Genomic DNA, 21,104 nt, shown 5'->3' on the forward strand with positions numbered 1-21,104 from the left:
TTCAAAGAATTTATTTTAAAAAAAAAAATTATTTTCCTTTCCATAATTAAACTTATGTTTGCTAAATAATATCAAAAATAAAATGAATGCTTTATGTTCGTAAACACTTGTTTATAGATTTTTCTTTTTTGGCACACAAAATTCTCATGTTTATATGCGGTTGTCAATACTTCTATCGATTCGTGCATAATAAGTTTTTACCCATTCCTTTCAAATTTTAGGGAAAAAGAAATTAATATATTCGCTATTAAATAGCATTTGAATAGTTTCTATCTTTACTTATCTTTGTACTACAAAGAGTAAACTTAAAGATACTCTAACTTTTGACTGGAAAGACACACATGTTGTGTTCAAATACAATAGCAAAGACAATTCTTTTTTCTGATTAGCTAAATAACTAAAAACATTGCCGACGGGTACAACTTCTGCTTCGAGTATATATGTGAACACACCCCGACTGCTTATTTGCAAAAAGTGATCTACCGCTAGTGTACATGCTATGCTGGCATGTTTCGTCGTTAATAGTCGGGTTTAAATAGTGATTTCTTCAAATATACAAATCACGACAAAAATATTAAAATGACCATTTTAAAGTGAATTTTATTGTGAATCCAGTTATATAAGTTTTATTTTGATGGAGGTAGGAGAAATGTACTTATTACTGATTTAAAGACAATGAGTGTCAAATTAAGTAGCAGTGTGTGCCTTGTCCAGCGCTGAACATTATGGTGTTTGGTATTGCTACAAAATGATCTAAGAATCAATTAAAATATCAAATTATGGCATAACTTGTTGGATTTTACTTTCTAGGGTTACATATTCCAAGAATTTATGTTCCCCCCCCCCAAATAACTGAAGATAATCCAATATTTATAGAGAAATTATATAATTATATTGAAATTTTTAAAACTGTTTCTGTTAACACTTAATTTGTCATTTAATAAGTAAATTTTGTGAAAAAAATCTTTTTCAACTTAATTTAGTAGAAAACATTTTGAAATGGCATAAAGTGGTCAAAAGTTTTAATGTGCATAATTTTGTTTTTTTTACTATTTTGAGACTTTAACCTTTTAATAGGATCTTTTTATCATTTTTAAAATCAGTTTGAATTATCGAAACATACTTGAAGGAAAAGAATCACTCGAGTTTATCTCTGGAGGACAAAAGATCAATTTGAGGTTAAGATTATTTTAAAATAATTCAAGCATACCTTACATATTATACTATTGAACATTTTTTTTTCTATTGAAGGAAAAACCCCATTTACCGCAGATATGAAACCAAAACTCTTAAGTGGAAACAAGTTGTGGCTTGCACATTGTTTTGAACCTATGGCTGAGAATTGTTATTATTAGAATTATTTGGACTGTTGTTCTCATCTTGAGTATTATTGTCACAATGTTTCAGTCAACATAACATCTGACTTTTGTTGAACCCTGGAATCTTTCTGTTGAATTTAAGAATCTGCACAGAATTTTGAACAGAACCTTTTATTTAATCTACGGGGGTAGCATGCTCTCAGTCCATCAACCATGACTGGGTAGAAGTCGTAAGTAATTCGCAATTGTATTTTCGAGTGTTGCCTACACTGAGGATTGAACCTTCAACCTCCAAAAAAGTGCAACTTACAAAATTTTACCAAATACTTTATCCACTACATCATGGGGTCTTGTAGATTGCCGAGTTCGAAAAGATACACATGATGAATATCAGAGGGTGCTTCAACTGAAACGTGAAGATAACACTAAAAATGATGACAGTAGTCTGAAGAATTAAAATAATATGAATAATCAATACTCATTTAAAAAATTCAGAAACATAAATCGTCTGCTAATAGAATCATGACTTTTTTGATTAATCTATGTAATAATTCTTATTATATTTCATCTTACTGTAAAAAAAAAAAAGAAAGAAAAATAATTTCTCTAGCTTTTCTTTCGTGGTGAGCAATAATACATTTTTATGACTGAATCATCCAAGTAAATTTATTCAAAATCTGTTTTTTTATAACTGATATTCTATTGCCTAGATATCATCTGATAAAATCTTGGTACTTCCACTAATATCTAATATTTGACACCCGGGCAATGTCAAAAAAGTAAACTAGCAATTTATAATTCAATCATTTTATTTATAATTAATCTTATATATTTTATATAAATTATAAGTAATTTATAATATCCAAAAATGTTAATTGAACTAACCTGTTTGTTTTTCTTTCTCAAATGTGTTTTAAATAAATTATTAAAAATATGGTGATTTATTAATATTTTTTTAACCTAAACATCCCCAATATGAAAAATCTTTATACTTAAGCTTGTTTGTCTATGTAAGGTTGTTGGATAGCTGTTCGTAATGTGCGGTTACTAGTATGGCAGTGATACTCATCTAGTGACTTTGTAAGGTAAAAAAAAAAAATGAAGACCTTTGAAAAATTAACTTGTTCTGTTCATTTTATTTGCGGTCCTGGATATGACCTTAAACTATATCCAATGGTGAGGCCCTAGCTTGCGAGCTTTGGGAAGTGTGGAGCCACCCTTTAATTGCCATTGCTCCCAGGTCTATTCTGACCCGGAGTGGTAGTACCTGTTAGGGTCCCAACTATGGATTAAATAGAAACCGACTTAAAAAAAAATACTCTATTAAAAATTTTTTCTTCAAAATCACTGGATTCAGCATTAAATAACCTGAAAAGGGTTGATATGCCGTAAAACAACCAACCAACCAACCTCATTTTATTTGCTCTGAGCAGATGAAATGCTGTTGAATTTTTGTCTACATCATCGTTAATTGCAATCAACATAAGTACTTTGTACGCCAACTATATTTATTTGCATTACTAGCAGGGTGATCCGACGTTGCCTGGGATTGAATAATGATCAACGAATGTTTCACACTCCCATATATTTTTATTGTCATCAAAATCGGTGAAATAACCCAATTTTCAATTAAATCAATTAATTGCCTGCTCTAGTTAGAGACCTATCGCAGTGCACCTGAAGGAAGCTTCATATTTCTCTTGCAATGACTTAGTTCACAATATATTATAGTCTACATTGCACTGTAGAGAACCTACTATTGATTTTATAAAATTATTTTTCAGATATAATGGCTTGCATTAAAGTTTGAAATGCAAGAGTCAAGTATTATGCTTCAGTTGTGCTCTACAAAGAATAATTCATTTCGAACGTGCCATTGTCATATCAAAGAACCTACTGTTTTATATGTTGGGTCTTTCGGCTTGTGTGGTGATAAAACTTTTCAAATGCACTTGTGATGTTAAGATGTGTTAGGCATTAACTTTAGTTAAAATCGCCTGTTCCTTCTTTCATTAGATTATTTCGATTATCCATATTTATCAAAGACATTTCAATACACAACCTATCTAAGAACACTACCAGGCACAATAAAGTACCTTCATGTGAAATTTTATAAAAATCAACCCAGCCGTTTTTGAGTCCATAGTGACACACACACACACAAAGTTCCTTTTATATAATAGAGATAAAGAAAAACAAAATAAACATAAAGTGTCTAATACTAGCAAATTTTAACAACTGCACATTTCTATACCTGGTTCCACTTTGCTTCTAACCGAGCACTGTCTAATTCTCTGAATGTTACTTTTTATCATCTGTTCCTCTATGTAAAATTTGATTTTTTAGCCTGATCTGATAGCACTAGGCAATCTGAAGATACTGACTTCTTGACCTAAACTGCACCAATCATTGATGCTATTGCTTTTTATCTTTTCTATTTGTAAAGCTCAATCATGTTCCCCACAGCCAAAAAACAAAAATAACAATTTTCCTCTACGAAACAAGCAAACACCATGAATGAATATCTGAAGATTAACAGCGGGCGCCTGACCTTGCTAAGTCATAAAATAGGCTTAAATATATTTTAATTCATGAAGATTTTGTATTATTAGAGAGCCAATTCTCTATTGAATATTATATTGTACCTAATATATAGTACTGATTTCAAAAGATTAAAACAAAAAAAAAAAAACAAATGACTTGGGTGCTATCTGCTAAAATCGAGACCCAAACATTTAGTGCTTCAGACACATTCCATACTGTTTGAGCTATTAACAGCTAGATCAGAAAGATCTAAAATTAAACCACTTCAAGCTATGAATGAATTTGCGCATGTGCAAAAGTAATAGAAATATATTGGCAAGTTGAAATGACTATTTTGCATTTCAACTTGCCAACATTTCTCTACGCGTTATTCATCCATCCAAACAAAGATCGTTGGTGTATGATTACTGTTTTCTGTTAATTTCAGTATTATATGACCATTAGTTTAAAAGTTTATTGGTTAAATATTTTCACATACATACATCTACTGTTTTATTTATGTAGATATAAAGAACGTCAAGCTTGCTCCAATATTATTGGATTCTGCATTAAATAACCAAAAAAGGTTTGATATGCCATAAAACAAAACCATCAAACCTAATGATCTCTTGGATTCCTGATCTCCATCATTTTGTCTTCTTCCCAAAGTCTTCTAATAGAGTTTTGTCTATATATTTGAACAAAATTACTATTTGTTGAAATGCTGTTAAAATTAATTTTTCATATGTCTTAGAGTTTTTAAGTAATGAAAATTAAAATCAATTTGTGTATGCTGTGTTTTTTTTTAGCTCAACCTGGCCTTCTTGATTTCAAGGGGAAAGCTAAGTGGGATGCTTGGAAACTCAAGGAAGGTAAGTTGCCTGATTCTGGCACCCCCATACCCTTTCTTTCTCCACGATACGCTATGAAATTTGTAAATAGGATTCTCTTGGCTTTGTACCTGAAAAGGAAACAAAGAAAATCCAGTTTTTCTTTTTTGACGAAGACATTGCTTTGCATATGCATACAATTGTTTGCCACTTTTATTTCTTGGATTAAAAAAAGAATTAAATGGACTGACTGTAATTGAGGGTGACTTGATCTCCATTTTTATTGGCTACTAGTGGTGTGTATGTGTGTGCCCTGCTTTGCCCAGTCATAAAATATCCTATAATTGATATTTAAATTTGTCTAGATTTCGTATATATTATTATAGTCGTGATTTCAAAAGTAAAAATGTATTTGGGTGCAATCAGCTAGAATCGAAACTGAAAGCAAAACTGTAGCATTCAAAGCTGGTGGCATTACCACTCTACCAATGTGACATGTATATGAACTGATTAAAAATAGATTTTTTTTTTTTTTTTTTTTTTTTTTATTCAATTTTCACCCCAAACAAGGCACAGTGCCACTTTGAAGCAGGGGGCTACTATTAGGGAATTAATTAGCGGGGTCATTATGAAGGGAGAAGAGTAGAAAGATGTTTGTTAACATTACACTTGAACTTCTGCATATCATTGCAGTTGGGAAAGCAGAATCCCGGAAGGGAGTTCCAAAGACCCGCAGTTCTGGGGAAGAAACTATTGGAGTAAAAGGCTTTCTTGCACCTAGGGATCTCCACTGTAAAGGGATGAGACTTAGTAGCTTGTCGGGTTTGTCGGGGGTAGTTACGTCGGGGAGGTACAAGTGTTTGCAGTTCGTCAGAGCATTCACCATTAAAGTATTTGTAGAACAGGCAGAGGGATGCAACATCTCGTCGATGGGACAGAGGTTGAAGCCCAGATGACAGTTCAGGACCTATCAGGTTTGCGACTCTTTTTTGAACCCTGTCCAGGAGCGAGAGACAAGCAGCAGATGCACCAGCCCAGATGTGACAACAGTACTCCATACATGGGCGAATGGTTGCCTTATAGAGGTATAGGATACTGGCAGGCGTAAGTAGTTTTCTAGCACGGTAGAGGGAGCCAACCTTCCTTGCAGCAGCCTTGGCAATGCTCTCAATGTATCTATTCCAGTTCATATTCCCTGTAAACGTTAGGCCGAGGAGTTTAAAAGAAGTACTTTCAGGCAATGTGTTCTTGGCCATTGCTATTGGTGGTAGAGAAGGTTTCTTGTAGTTATTGAAGGAAACAAGCTTAGTCTTAGCAGCATTGAATGAGACCAACCATTTTTGTCCCCATTCCACTACGGATTGGAGGTCATCCTCTAGTGTTTCTGCCATTTTCTTGGATATGTGTTCATTTGTTTTCCCCTCATATCTGTTATAGAGAGTGGTGTCATCGGCAAATATACCCATCTCCGAAACAATATTATCAGGGAGGTCGTTTATAAATATCAGGAACAATAGAGGTCCAAGGATAGACCCCTGAGGCACTCCCGCATTTATGTCATATTGTTTGGATGTACGTCCGTCGAGGACAACTTTGATTTTTCTATTACTTAAGAAGGATTTAATTACGTTATGAATTCTTCCAGTGATTCCATATGATCTAATTTTCCTTAGAAGACCATCGTGCCATACCCTGTCAAAAGCCTTAGATATATCAAGGGCCACCGCTCTACCCTCCCCTGTTTTATCCAATGAACGGTATATACGTTCAGAAACTACAGTTAAGATATCTGCTGTTGAACGGGCTTGCCTGAATCCATATTGTTTGTCAGTCAAGAGTTTAGCAGCTGTTAGGTGCTGGACTAGGGCTTTATTAACTAAGGACTCAAATATTTTGGCGAAAAGCGGGAGGAGGCTAATGGGGCGATAATTTAGTGGGTCAGTTCTTTCACCAGAATTCTTGAAGACTGGTACCACAGAGGCGGTTTTCCAGCAGTCGGGAAAACAAGATTCGTTAAGGCATTTATTGTAAAGTTTGGACAGAACTGGAGCAACCTCGGCAGAGCATTTTTTTAATAGCACAGCCGGGATGAGATCTGGTCCACATGCTTTAGAGGTGTCTAGGTTTTTTATAATAGCATGTACCTGAGAAGGGGGGTCTTTAGCCAATTAACATAGATTAAGATGAACGTACAAAATATATAATGATTTTTTTCAATTTTGACCCCTTAAAACTATGTTAATTGGCTAAAGACCCATAAAAAACAGTCCATAAAAATTCCAATCATTTGAGGCCCCTTGCGCCACTCTGTGACCTTTTAGTTTTGGAAGAGATAGTTTGAAAATATGGAGACAGACAGACCAACAGACAGACATAGTGAGTTTTATAAATTAGATTACACTGAGAAAAAGAAGCCGGAGATGCTAGTTCTGTCTCTCTGTTGCTCCACTTACCTTTGATCCTAACCATATAATGATGCATGTTTAGCAAGAAAGCATAAAGTACTTTTGTTTTTCTTTTGGTGCCCCCCAACAAAAGGAGGGTAGACCTGTAAATTCACCCTTGTTCGTTCGTCTGTCTGCACTTTTCTCAATAACTATGCCTTGGAATTTTTTGAAATTTTGCATAAACATTAAACATGATATGAGTAAAAAAAGTGACAGAACGGATTTTCCAGGAAAACTTTGGTTGCCTCTCTACGGGCGCTTTTTGGGTTAAAATGGCTAAAATTGACACTTTTGTGCTTATTAAAAAAAAATTGGATTTTTATAAAACTTTCTGAAAACTTGTAACTAACTGATTTCTATATAATTTTGTTTGTCTATACTTGGCGATAACTCTTGGGTGTGCCCCAGGGGCTCTTTTAGGGCTAATACAAACACTCTATTTTTGGAACTATTTTACTATATTTGTCCAAAATGTTCTGTGTATGTCTATTTAGCAGTTTTGCATAGTGCTGCACTCAAATTTAAATCTGTTAAGGCCTTGGGAACTTTTTGGGCTAAATGGAGGTGGGGAGGGCAAATGCTAAACTTAGACAATTTTTTTATGCATCGTTCACTATGCACTCACGGGAAACCATGCATGCTTCACTTGTTTTTTTTTGTAAAAATTTGATGAAGGATTCAACATAGGTTTTCTGGTTGATTAACAAACACTAACTGTTACACCAAGTTTTGAAAGGCAAACCCTTAACCAAAACCTCAGAATTTGAGTTTTCAGGTATAGTTGCTGTAAAGTGTTAATAAGTTTGCAACCAAGCGTCTTATTTCAATCTTATGCCATGAAAATAACACATAAATAAATCTTTAGTAACAAAATAAAACTGGCTTTTTTTCTTTTGATATCATGAGTTACTATTTACCAAGTTCAAAAGCAACTCAAGGATAAGGGTCAGTGAGATTGTCAGTTGGATGATGAAAAATATTATGAAAGGATTTAAAGCAACAAATGGACAAATATTTGAATTCATCCCCTCCCTAGGAGGAGCACTTTAGAATGAAAGCAAATATCCTTTGTAGCCTCTTTGGCACTTAAAAATGAGGGTGCCTCATACGACAGGCTCAGTAACCTCGTCTATCACGGTTCTGAAATGTTGAGGTAATACCAGGAAGATTGGTCTTCTCGAAATGAACGGATACATTTTTAAGGCTAGAAAAAAAACATCTTATTTAGAATTAGGATAGTATTTACCAATTCTATTTTCTGATTACAAGTCACAAATTCTGGAAGATAATGATAATTTTTTAAATATTTACTCTTACCTCGTAAACTAGTCATATGGGAGAGTGGTTTAATAATTTAATTTACTGCTGTCATATCATGGAAGCAGTAAAGCATTTTGTTTTCCTTTTGGAATGAGGTAAAATAAAGGGAGAACTATATACATGCCTTTTTTTTTTTTTTTAAATGTTGTGCTATAATAAGTATTATAACGTAGATGAAAAAATAACAGATGAACCCAGGGTCACATTGCCCAATGACATCCGGCAATTTTAAAATCCTGTGATTGTAAAATGTGGAAGCATTTGAAAAATATAAAACACTGTGGATGGAACAGTCAAACAGATAAACGATATGAAAGAGTAAGGTGTTTGTTTCCATCACTGGCTGACTGAATCGCTTATGAAACCCTTTTTCATTCTCAGTAAGACGGTTCCATATACTTGAACTTTACAGTTACCGTTCTCTTCTTACTATTAAGTGGAAATAAGTCAATTTATTTTTCTTTTTAATCTTCTTTTGAGCATTATTTAACATAAGAGAGCGTTTAATTGTTATTAATGTCGGCCATTTTAGGATGAGAACCTTTTTAGTTGTTACAAGTTTAAGTTCATGTTGAAAAAAAAAAGACCATATTACAAAATGATCCTGCATTAAATAAATTTTTTTTTTCTGTTTTGCCCTCCAATATTTTTTTTTTTTTGTTAAGGATATTATAAATATCAAATGACTAATAATCAATTGAAATTTTGTATTTTAAAACCTTGAATCTTAAATGTTGCAGTATTAAAGATTATATAAGATTATAACTATATATAAGAATATAACTCTTTAATATACTTCTAACATGTCTGCATAAAGTTAAGCAACATTGAGTCTGGTCACTGCATAGATGATTGACCATTTGAGAACACCAGGTGCTGTATGTAAAACCCGGTGCTAGTAACCTTGCAAGTTGAAAACTGATTACCATTTACAACAAACAGTTCTGTGAATTTTGTTGTGATCTGTGCTGACCAGACACTGACTTCTGATAATAGATTGATTTAATGTATTTCATTACATAGGTATTTTTAAGGCATCATATTATAACTGTATTACAAAAAGAGCTGAATAAAACTCTTTCTCTGACATTATTTATTATACCCGTATCTTTTTCATATGGCACAATCACGTTGACACACTGGTTCTCAAAGTTAAGCAATGATGAGTCTGGCCACAGATGAGTGACCATTTGGGAAGGCTAGGCACTGTATATACCGCGCTGAGTCGTAGAAATTTCCAGGTTAGTATCTGGAGGCGCGTTTAACTCCTGGGGCGGGGGGTATACTCCTAAATCAAGGCAGAAAGCAACGGGGGAAACTACCGTCTTTACTTGTCTTCCCGAGATTATCATGGCTCTACAATTTGGAGAGCCGTTGTCACCAATGCTGTTAAAACAGTAGGGCAGCTGCATGCATCTTTTTCATTTGTAGGTTAAAATATCAAACTGTATCCACCTACCCACCTTCCTTTTATACATTGTCTTCCCGCAGTTTGTGTGTGTGTTTTTTGTAGGTTTACTGAAGAATAAACAAGTTACCGAGTGGAATAGGGAGAAAATTAATGATCTCATCGAGATGTACGAGGCTCTGCCAGAGTTATGGTGCGTGACGGACAGGCGATACAGAGATAAAAACCTCAAGAAAGATGCCTGGCGTTCTCTGGCTGAGCGAATGTGCTGTTCTGAACAGGAGGTGCAACACAAAATAAACACTGTCCGAGCGCAGTTTACGAGAGAGGTGAAGAAGGTGAAGGAGTCGATAAACACAGGATCTGAAGTCTATGTTCCAAAATGGTTTGGCTATCAGAAGTTGCTTTTTTTGAGGGATGTGAGCCGAGAAAGGCGCTCAAAAGTTTTGGTAAGTTTAAAAAAAGTTTTTTGTAAAACAATTTTTCATTTTATATATTAAAATAGCAAGAATATTCAGCACTGCTTGTGTATTTTATAAAAACATAATCAATACTGTATTGTCTGTTTCAATAATAATGTGTATGCAGTGCGATGATGTGTGAAAGTGAAACCTGGCAAGTAAGGGTTGAGGACATGTGTTGCATGGAGAGAAATATGAAAATGATATGATATGGGTGTGTTATGTGAGTCTAAACGATAGTCTAGATCTGATAAGCTCAGACGAAGATTAATTCTGGAGAGTAATAGGGAGAGATATCCAGAAGAGTAGACATCGATAGTATTGGTAGATATAGAACAGTTAAGGTAGCAAGGTCTATTGGCAGGAGAAGAAAAACATGGGAGAAAGTGATAAAAAATAAAAATAGACTTAAAGAGGAAAAATAAACATGTATCCAGGTATAGGTAAGTTCAAAAGTAAATTTCTAAAAGCTGTTCAACCAGCATGTAAAATGGATGTTAAATGGAGTATGATGATAATGATATTTCTACAGAATAATGGGATTTAAAACAAACGCATTTCAGATAAAAACACTATGTACTTACATGTCTTGTCCAAATTAGTATAAATTCAAAAAAATTACTAAAAATAATCTAGTAGAAAAATAATTACATGTAAAAAGAAAATTTGAGTTTTATCATATGTTTTAATGTGGAACAGTTCTGTGCGACCAATTCTATATGACAAACTGACTTCCCTTGCTTTCAATTAAAATCTGATATTTCAAAATACAAAATGTTGAATCTGTAGTATTCACGACTTTTTGTATAAACTAGGTCTAGCGCATCTACTGGATCATTTTTCGTAATTTTTAGAATTTATACTAATTTTGATATGACATCTAAGTATGTAATAGTGCTTTTACCTGAAGTGCATTTGTTTCAAATCTCACTATCCTGCAGAATCAACTATATAACTCCTGCGTAACATCAAGGGGAGGTAAGTCAGCATATACCATTAGCTGATTCGAAGTATAATATGAAAACGGAAGTTTTTTTTGTGATTGCTTGATATAATGTAACAATAGATGATCATATAAAATTAATTTTTTCAGTATGATTTAAATATTTCATTATTTAAAGAGGAAAATATTTTATTTTGTTTCTTATTTTTTATTTTATTTGTTTAAAACTCTAACATTTTTATAATTTTTAGCAAACTGGATACTCTAGTATCGATAGTAAATAAGAAATTATGTATTAGAAAACTCAGAAAGGATATAAATAATTGTGGTAATGGGTAAATTTAAAATTCTTGCATTTTACTTTCTTTATTCTTTACTGAAATAAACAAACAGGGTCTTAAAAAAATCATCTATTTAAAAAATTTTAATGACATCAAAACTTTATTTCTGATAACAAAACTTTTGGATAAGGGGAAGATCTGAAATTCAACATTTCACCCAACAGTGCTTCTGCAGAATTGGGACGAGATTTTGTAGTCGATAAATGGAGTTTTTAGATAAAAAACAATGGTTTCAACTGATTTTTTGTCAATTCTCATAAGTTACAATGGTAGTTTCAAAATTATGCAGTCAAAATTACCTGAATATTACTCAATTATTAAACAAAATAACTTAGCAGGTGAAAAATTTCTGCCATCTTGTTTAAATCAAAACGGAAAATTATCTCCCTTTTGAACTCTCCTTACTTACAATCTTACAATCGTTTTCATCAAATTCTATTTTTTATTTTCTTTCTATCTTATCAATTTTCGTAATTTTTGGATATAATCATCTTAAAAATAGAAGAATACGTTGATACCATTCTTTTCATGTGAAATTCAGTATTACGATTTCTGAAATTTCGTCTCAATAGCATAGAAGCGCCCACCCAACTGTTACATGAACTTTTTTAAGAGTGAAAGCTAAAAGTGGCAAATGAACATATATTAAAGATGTATATCCTTGAACTGAATGTCACACATTTCTGCAAATGGCTTATAGACGAGTGCATCATGTTTTCCAAAGTTATTCTTAAACTTTCTATTCAGAAAATAACTTTTATTGGTCAATTGTTTTATTTTTTTTTTCTGAAAACTTGAACCTTTTAAAAAACTATAGAAAAAAAATGAAGAGGCACAAAATTAAGTAAACTTGCAGGCTGTCGTAATGGCTGTTTCACCCTATCTAATGTGGAAGTTAAGCTATTACAAGATGATGCAGTAAAAACGTTTTGTTTCTTTTATAGTGTAAAGGTTTTATAATTAGAAATGCAGTTTTTATGCTATCAAAATTTTATAATAGATGTTTTGAAGACCCTGTATTTCAGAGAGGGGAGGGGGGTGATAACGTTAACAATATATTCAGGATTTTGACTTAAAATATTCTTTTTTTTTAATTTGTATATCATAACTTCTGAAGTATTGTTGCCACATCTTTTTTATTTTTAATGTTAGTATTACAGTTTTAATATGTAATTGTAAAAGTTTCTTAGAATGTCAACAAATGTAAAGTAGGCAGCTGGCACTCTTTAAAATAATCCCAAATGCCCTTCAATCTGTCTATCATATATATAGCAATAGTGTTTTTTTGTATAATGACATCACAGTTCAACAGTTGATTGGAGAACCAAACTAATTTCAAATTTGGAATCAGTACCTTTGATCTGATGTCCTTAACAATGTCAAAAAGTTCTTCAATACTTTTTAATAACTCTTTATTTCAAATTAAAATTATGTAAAAATAGCATTAGAAACAAATGGTTTGACATTTTTAGCGTTCCCTTTCCAGCCAATCAAACAGCATATAATCTGAACCTTTTCACTATCAGCAATTAAAATAAATAAACATAAAAATAAGTAAAGGTTGTTTTTTCTTAGTCAAATCATTGTATGTATTTGAGGTCCTTTATTTTTTTTTTTATTATTGGAACTTTTATTTCTTTATTTTACTCAACTGAACTGCTATGTCTGTTTATAAGTCAATATCCTTCTTCCAATTCTATAAATTCTGCCGAGAATAAATTCACTTTTCCTCTAATTGCTTTTCAGTAAATACCAGTTGTTTCCCTTTTCAGTTCTGACTTCACTCTGGAAGAACCACTAAATCTGTTTAGTGCTACCAGATCAGGCTGTCTGAAGATATTGGCTTCCTGACTCAAATGCACCGTACATTATTTTTTTTTTCTTTTTCTCTTTGCAAAACTTAATGTTCTGCAAAGCTGAAAACAACAAATAGCCCTCTCCTTCTCTTTTCTTTCTCCCCAACTTCCTTTTTGTTTGTTTTTTTTTTTTTTTTGCCCAGTTGGTAGAACACTAGAATATGTCATATGCCCCTTGAAGAAAGTAAGTCCCTCACTGGGGCCACATGCTAGCCATACGTGACGATCCATGATGCTTTGGGATGGGATCCCTGTGGTTGAATAGATTATGACCCAAGTACAAAGAACACGTGGCCCTGCAACACATCACTTTTGCCCTTACTTAAGCTAGATGGGAGGTCAGAGAGGCCCAAGCTGATCAATTGGCTAGTCATGTCAAGTCCCATTATATACAACCCACTCCAAACCTAATATCATACCCTCCCTTACCCAATAATCATCCCTGAATATATGATGGTATGTGGTAGCTGAGAGTCAATCAGATGAAAAGATTAGAACTGAACATATCTGCCTTCATCTGTATATATGTATTCTTGAGCTAAATAGTGAATAGGAAACAAAAAATGCTTGACAACTATTCCTCAAAAGATATCTTCTACATAGCCCCCAACATACACGAGGTGAATGGGCTTCCCCCTTGCCATGTCCTAATTTAATACTCTGAGTAGGGTACGTGATAGATGAAAAATTAAAATCATATATGGCAAAAAAAACACCATCGCTCAGTCTCCCAAAAAAACCTTAAAAGAAACAATTCAAATGATTCTGACCTCTCTAGTTCAGAGGATGAAAAAAAAAAAAAAAAAAAAAATCCCAAAGCAGGAAAACCACATCACTCATACATAAAGGAAACTTCCTGAGATTCCTAATTATAGAATTAATAGAAAAGAAAACAATTGGAGAATTATCACCTTTTCTAATAAAAAAGAATCAACCAAAAGTAATAAAAAACAGTAAAAAAAAAAAAAAGAAAGATCTTCTAATTGAAGTCACCACCTCTAAAGTTGTCTAAAAATTACTGAAAATGGAAACATTCCATGAATACAAATGCAAAGTCTTTCCCCACGAAAGACTAGATACATCAAAAGGAATAATCTGAAGTTATGAATTATCTCTATCAACAGGAGCGGAATTGAAAATGGAAAAATAGTAGAAACATACTTTGAAGAAAACACATATGCCAAGATAACATACTTGATAACAAACAAATAAACCAAGCCAACATAATGAAATATATAACCAATGTCAAGAACTAATAAATAAACTGATCACAATAACCATAAAGAATGGCCAGCCTTTCGAAATAGCTTAAAATAAAATGTATCCAAATCTGTATAACAAACCTATGGAAACAGCAAATCCAAACATTCCCCACCTACAACAGAAACATTAAAATGAATATCGCAGAAACCAGCAAAATAACCATCAGAAACTAATAACAATACAACCAATGATAAAACAACAAATAAAGAACACTCCAGAAAAGACTAAACTGAAACAATCGACACACAAAATAGATTCCAAATACTAGAAAAAATGGAAACTGATAACACTATGGATAAAACTAAAGAAAATGAAAAATAACCAAAAAGGAAAAATGAACAAAAACCCCAAACAACATTTCAAGCAAAACCTAAATCGATATCCAGATCAAAACAAAAGAAAGAACTCAACAAAATCCAACAAAAGATAAACCCTTTACCTTTATAGAGAAAGAGATTGATGAAAATTTAAAAAAAAAAAAAAAAAAATCTAATGGCTAAAAATATACAACAAAATAATACAATTGTCGTGGAATAAAATCAACTTTTTTCATACTTCAACCTCAGCCATTGTCTGCTTGCAAAAATCTTTCCTACAAAAGAATAGCAATCTCAAAACACCAAACTATGAACAATACAACTATATCCATAATACAGGCCTTTGTGCTCATGGAGGCACCTCAATTCTTGTAAGGAATGATATAGCCTAAAGTAAGTTCTCTGCCAAAACCATCACAATGCTCAATATACCTCCCTTCTCATGAACCAATAAAAGAAAATTAACTAGGAAATCTAATTAAACAATTACCCTCATTGTTCATCCTCCTAGGGGACTTAATTGCCACAACACTGTGGGGATGTAAAGTAACAAACTCAAAAGGAAATAAAGTTGAACGAAAAAAACGACTGTCTCCTCAATCGAAAGGATCTCACATACATAAATCCAACAAACGGATTAACAAGTGCCATAGACCTCCCCATGTGTGACCCATCAAAGTTCTTGGATTGCACTTGGAGCACCTAGAAAGTACAAGTGACCAGTATCCTATTATAATCAACTACAACACCACCATCCAAAACCACATACCCCAATGGAATACAAAGCCAACTAGACCAAATTCAAAGAAGTTTGTTCACTACAATTAACAGATCATCAAATCTAAACTATGAAACAATTCACCCAATGCTCCTCACAATAACCAAGAAATGCATCCCTAAAAATTCTAGCACATTCAGTCCAGAATGTGAAACTGCTATCAGACAGACAAGGGCAACCTTAAGAAAAATAAAAAAAAACAACAACCAATTACCTTGTAAAATACAAACATCAAAAAGCTAATACTTTGAAAACAAAGAATCCAAAAGAAACTGCTGATAACAAAATCAACACCTCCACTAAACCGAAAACTATCTGGAAAATGAGCAAAAAAATATTCGGAAAAATATAATCCCAACCTAATCAAACACCTCTAAACAAAAAGCAAGAAGATAACAACAAAAATACATTGTCACACTAGCTAAAACCTTTGTCGAAAATTCATTATCAAAACACCACATTAAGCAATTTCAAAAACTTAAGATTAAAAATAACACAAAATAAACTTAAAAAACCAAGAGTCTTACAATGAAATAGAAACTGCCATAGAAAAATCCCACAACTCGGCTGTAGGACCAGATGAAGTGTATTACAATTTCCTTAAATCCTATCCAAAATCAAAACTTCTAAGTGTGGAAAACAAGATTTCTGAAGTTTATGGAAACAATCAACAATAATACCCAAAGTGGGGAAAAGATGCAGCAAATTCAAAAAAACTATGGATGGATAGCTCTCATAAGCTGTGTATGCAAAACATTCAAAAGGATGATCAACCACAATCAAACATGGTATTTACCAATAACATAATTTTAAAAACCCAATGAGGATACAAAAAAAAACAAAAAATGAGTATACATAGATTGTGAAAATTACATCGGAGAAGCCTTTGTTAACAAGAAATATGTCACTATTTTTTTCAATCTTGAGAAAGCATGTGAAACCACTTGGAAATACAGTATCATAAAAAAATCTCCACAACATTTGACTAAGAGGCAGACTGCCTGAATTTATAAAGAACTTTGTAACAGATACTTCCAAATTCACGTAGGATCCACTCTATCAGATCCACATAATCAAGGAGTGCCTCAAGACAGCATATTACGAAGAACAACCTTCTTCAACATCAAAATGAATATCATAAAAGAACTCGCTCCTGACATTCACAGCTCCCTGTATGTAGATGATTGCTCAATTGGCTACAGATCGAAATGCTGTAGAACCCCGGGATATGGCATTAATTCATTCAGAAGTTAGTGAAATCGCTATATGGAGGGGCCTAAGCAAAATTTTACACAGTATATATTAAAAATTAGTAACAAAATACAGTACAGCATATAATACACATGGATATAATCAAATAACATAAATAACACCGTAAGGTGGAGGCGAATACCGTAACCAGGGACCGGAAAAACATTGTATTCCATATCGTATCCCCAGGCTTTTACTGTACATTCACACCATTGAAAGAAAATTACAACATAACAGATAAAATTAATAAATAGGTAACCAGAAACGGTTTTAAATGTTCCAAAACGAAAACAAATGGAATCCATTCATGTAACCAACGTAAACTCTACAATAACCTAACCGTACAGATTGAAGGAAAAAATATTGCATTTGTAAATGAGCACAAACACCTATGAATCATTTTTAACAGAAAATTAAACTTTATACCACACATCAATTTTATGCAAACCAAATGCAATAAAGCAGTACAACTCGTATGAGTCACAGCCCACATAGATTGAGGAGCCAACAAGAACATACTACCCAAATTACAGATCACTAGTAAGATCTAAAATAGACTATGGCAGGTTTATTTACCAATTTATTAGGAAATCATATCTAAAACCACTCAACACAATATTCCACTCTGGACTAAGACTAACATTGGGGCCGTTCCAAATCTCTCCTGTAGAAAGTCTTTACACAGAAACGTATGAAACTGCTCCAGAGCTGAGAAACCAAAGCGTTGACCTATAATACTACACAAAATTAACAGCCAACCCCACCAACCCAGCACATAATAGCACTTTAAACCCAAACTGTAAACATTTGTTTTAACAAAAAGAAAATGCAATCAAAACTTTTGAACTCTTAATAAAACCCATTTCTAAAGAAACAAATCTACTTATAACTAAAGTCCATGAAACTGTCCTCTTCTAAACCCATTCCTGGAAAATCATAACCCCCCCCCCCCCCAAGATAGACTTAAGCTGAAGTAAACACGAACAAAAACAAATCAGTCCAACATCTTTCCATGATCTAGATAAAAGAGAAATATCCAAAACACATATGCATCTATACAGATAAATCCAAACAAAATGATGCAATAGCCAGTGCAGCAAAACTCAAATCAATCAAAATACCAACAGAAATTTCCATTTTCAATACAGAAATACATGCAGTAATTCTAGCACTCAGTCTAATCTTCAACAACCAAGATTCCAAATATATAATCTTTTCAGACTCTCAATCTGTCCTAAAAGCAATTAAAAATAAAGACAAACCAATTCATATCTCTTGAGAACAGAATATCCACCCATTTGTTTACCATGCCAAACCACATTCACAATTAAAACAGATTGGACTGATTTTCTAAGTTTAGTTTATGTAAAGAAAAAAAAAAAAAACATTAACATTATAGTTTATGTAAAGAAAAAAAACATTAACATTATTGTTTATGTAAAGAAAAAAAACATTAACATTATTGTTTATGTAAAGAAAAAAAACATAACATTATTGTTTATGTAAAGAAAAAAACATTAACATTATTGTTTATGTAAAGAAAAAAAACATTAACATTATTGTTTATGTAAAGAAAAAAAACATTAACATTATTGTTTATGTAAAGAAAAAAAACATTAACATTATTGTTTATGTAAAGAAAAAAAACATTAACATTATTGTTTATGTAAAGAAAAAAAACATTAACATTATTGTTTATGTAAAGAAAAAAAACATTAACATTATTGTTTATGTAAAGAAAAAAAACATAACATTATTGTTTATGTAAAGAAAAAAACATTAACATTATTGTTTATGTAAAGAAAAAAACATTAACATTATTGTTTATGTAAAGAAAAAAAAACATAACATTATTGTTTATGTAAAGAAAAAAAACATTAACATTATTGTTTATGTAAAGAAAAAAAACATTAACATTATTGTTTATGTAAAGAAAAAAAACATTAACATTATTGTTTATGTAAAGAAAAAAAACATTAACATTATTGTTTATGTAAAGAAAAAAAACATTAACATTATTGTTTATGTAAAGAAAAAAAACATTAACATTATTGTTTATGTAAAGAAAAAAACATTAAGGATCTATTCACAAAACAAACAAAGAAACCCCTATACTTTAAAAAAAAATTGCTCTTTATCAAAAAATTTAAAAAGAACATATCACTCGTATGTAAGCTGGAGCAGATTGTAAAGGCCTCCTGAATCCATAGATAATCGGCATAAAATGACCCAAAGTGTTGACATGATATAAAATCCAACAAACAACAAGAAATAAGTCCTGACCTCTTTTGCCTTCATCCTTCCCTGCCAGACATTTCTAATGAATTAATAATTAATGCCTGTAAAGTGTTTTGGTATTCCATAATTCTTGATAGATTAACATTTCTGGGAATTGAATTTCTCCAAAACAAGTATATTGGAATCATATTTTCTCTGGTTTGATGTTTGGTTATTCTATTTGCTGCCGTTGCTTGATTGATGTTTTGTTCAGAGACTATAGTTAGGAGAGTTTTAGTGAACGGAATGGTTTGGGTTGTTTTATATGAATAGCAGGTTCATGTATGCTAAGTAGGGATGGGAGTTCAGATTGCAGGAAGAAATTTGCTTGCCTACAGTATAAGCTAAGTTTATGTGTATAGCTAAGTTTTTCTTTTAGTTTTAATGTTTTCATTCTTGTTGAAAACATAATGGCTTTCACTAAAACTTGAAGCATCATTTTCAATAACAAATTTGTATTAAATTAAGATTGTATTAGTGAGAATTTGTATCTAAAGAAATGCCTTTTATTATATATCAAACAATATTTTTCTCGCTATTAAATTTAAAATGAATATCAAAATAATTTTCTCTAATGGACCAGCATTTATATCACGTGAAAACTTCATAAATTTATAAAAACAGTTTATTTAATGATTACTATGATATTATCCTATTGATTACTGTACATGCAATAACCTTTATCCCCGAGTGGCGTCCAGGCCTTGATAAGTGGCGACTACCATGTAAAAAAAAAAAAAAAAAAAAAAAAAAGAAAAAAAGTTGTCTGCAAATCAATTTCAGTTACTAAGAATGTTTTAGGCATATTTGTTTTTTTTTCAAAAACTAAAATATTGAAACTTATAAATAGGGAAGAAAGAACTTGAATATTTTGGACAGTTATTTAGCACGTCCGTTTTCTTATCTCATGAGGGAATCCTTATTTTGAGAATCTCATGACAAGACTGTTACTATAGGAGTCAAAGAGTTATTTCCCTTGATTATATTTATGACACTTAATTATATATCTTGAAAATGCTGCTGTGAAACCTGATATAGTTATATGGAATAAATCAGAGTGGCAACCTTGGTTGAAGTGAGTGTCCCTAATAGTGGAGGTCTGAACAGAGTTGAAAGGGAGAAACAGACCAAATATCAAAGTCTCATGTATGATATGAAAAGAAACTGGAATCTTAGGGAGATATCAATCATACCAGTTGCTACAAGGCTTATGAAGAAAAATCTGAAGTCCTACCTAACTAATATTCCTGATGAACCAAATGCAAGAGAAATCCAGACAATTGCACTTAAGGGAACAGCAAGGATACTAAAAAGAGCTCTCGGTTGGTTTCAATAAAAAGCAGGGGAATGTTAGCAGCTGGTTTGACTGCCACATACCCAGCATTACAATCTTCAAAGAAAGAAAAAAAAAACTTCCTTGGCATACGGATAACTTTGCCTATAGATTAAATTTGTCCTACAATTTTAAAAGAACACAATCTTTTGAGATTAAGAAAGTGGCTCTTTTTTGATAATCTATAATAATTTTGAAAAGTGGAATAATCTTTGCTAAATAAAATGTTATGAAATTAAAATTATCTTTGTGTTTGTGAGTTACCAGTTTTTCATACAAATGTTTCCCTTTTAAAAAAAAGTAAGAAATATTGGTACGGCAGTCCTTTGACAATGACGCTAAATATGATTCTCAACTATTTGTGTAGAAAAGTAACCAAATTAATTTAAAAATAAATTTTATTGTGTGAAACTAAGTTAACACATGGTGATTTTTAA

The 21,104-nt window shown here is 32.2% G+C and overlaps 1 protein-coding gene across 1 annotated transcript in view; it reads left to right on the top strand.

Moving 5' to 3' along the window:
• The window catches only part of LOC145292143 (uncharacterized), an 80,536-nt gene that overhangs the window by 43,623 nt on the left and 15,809 nt on the right, over nucleotides 1-21,104 (top strand). Inside the window, exons 3-4 of the mRNA XM_080138270.1 lie at nucleotides 4,652-4,714; nucleotides 9,953-10,296. Coding sequence (XP_079994396.1) covers nucleotides 4,652-4,714; nucleotides 9,953-10,296 — 407 coding nt within the window. The remainder of the gene's footprint in view (nucleotides 1-4,651; nucleotides 4,715-9,952; nucleotides 10,297-21,104) is intronic.

The sequence above is a fragment of the Euprymna scolopes genome, chromosome 13 (genome assembly GCF_053919585.1).
Source record: "Euprymna scolopes isolate OS-2025 chromosome 13, ASM5391958v1, whole genome shotgun sequence".
In the NCBI taxonomy this organism is placed as follows: domain Eukaryota; kingdom Metazoa; phylum Mollusca; class Cephalopoda; order Sepiida; family Sepiolidae; genus Euprymna; species Euprymna scolopes.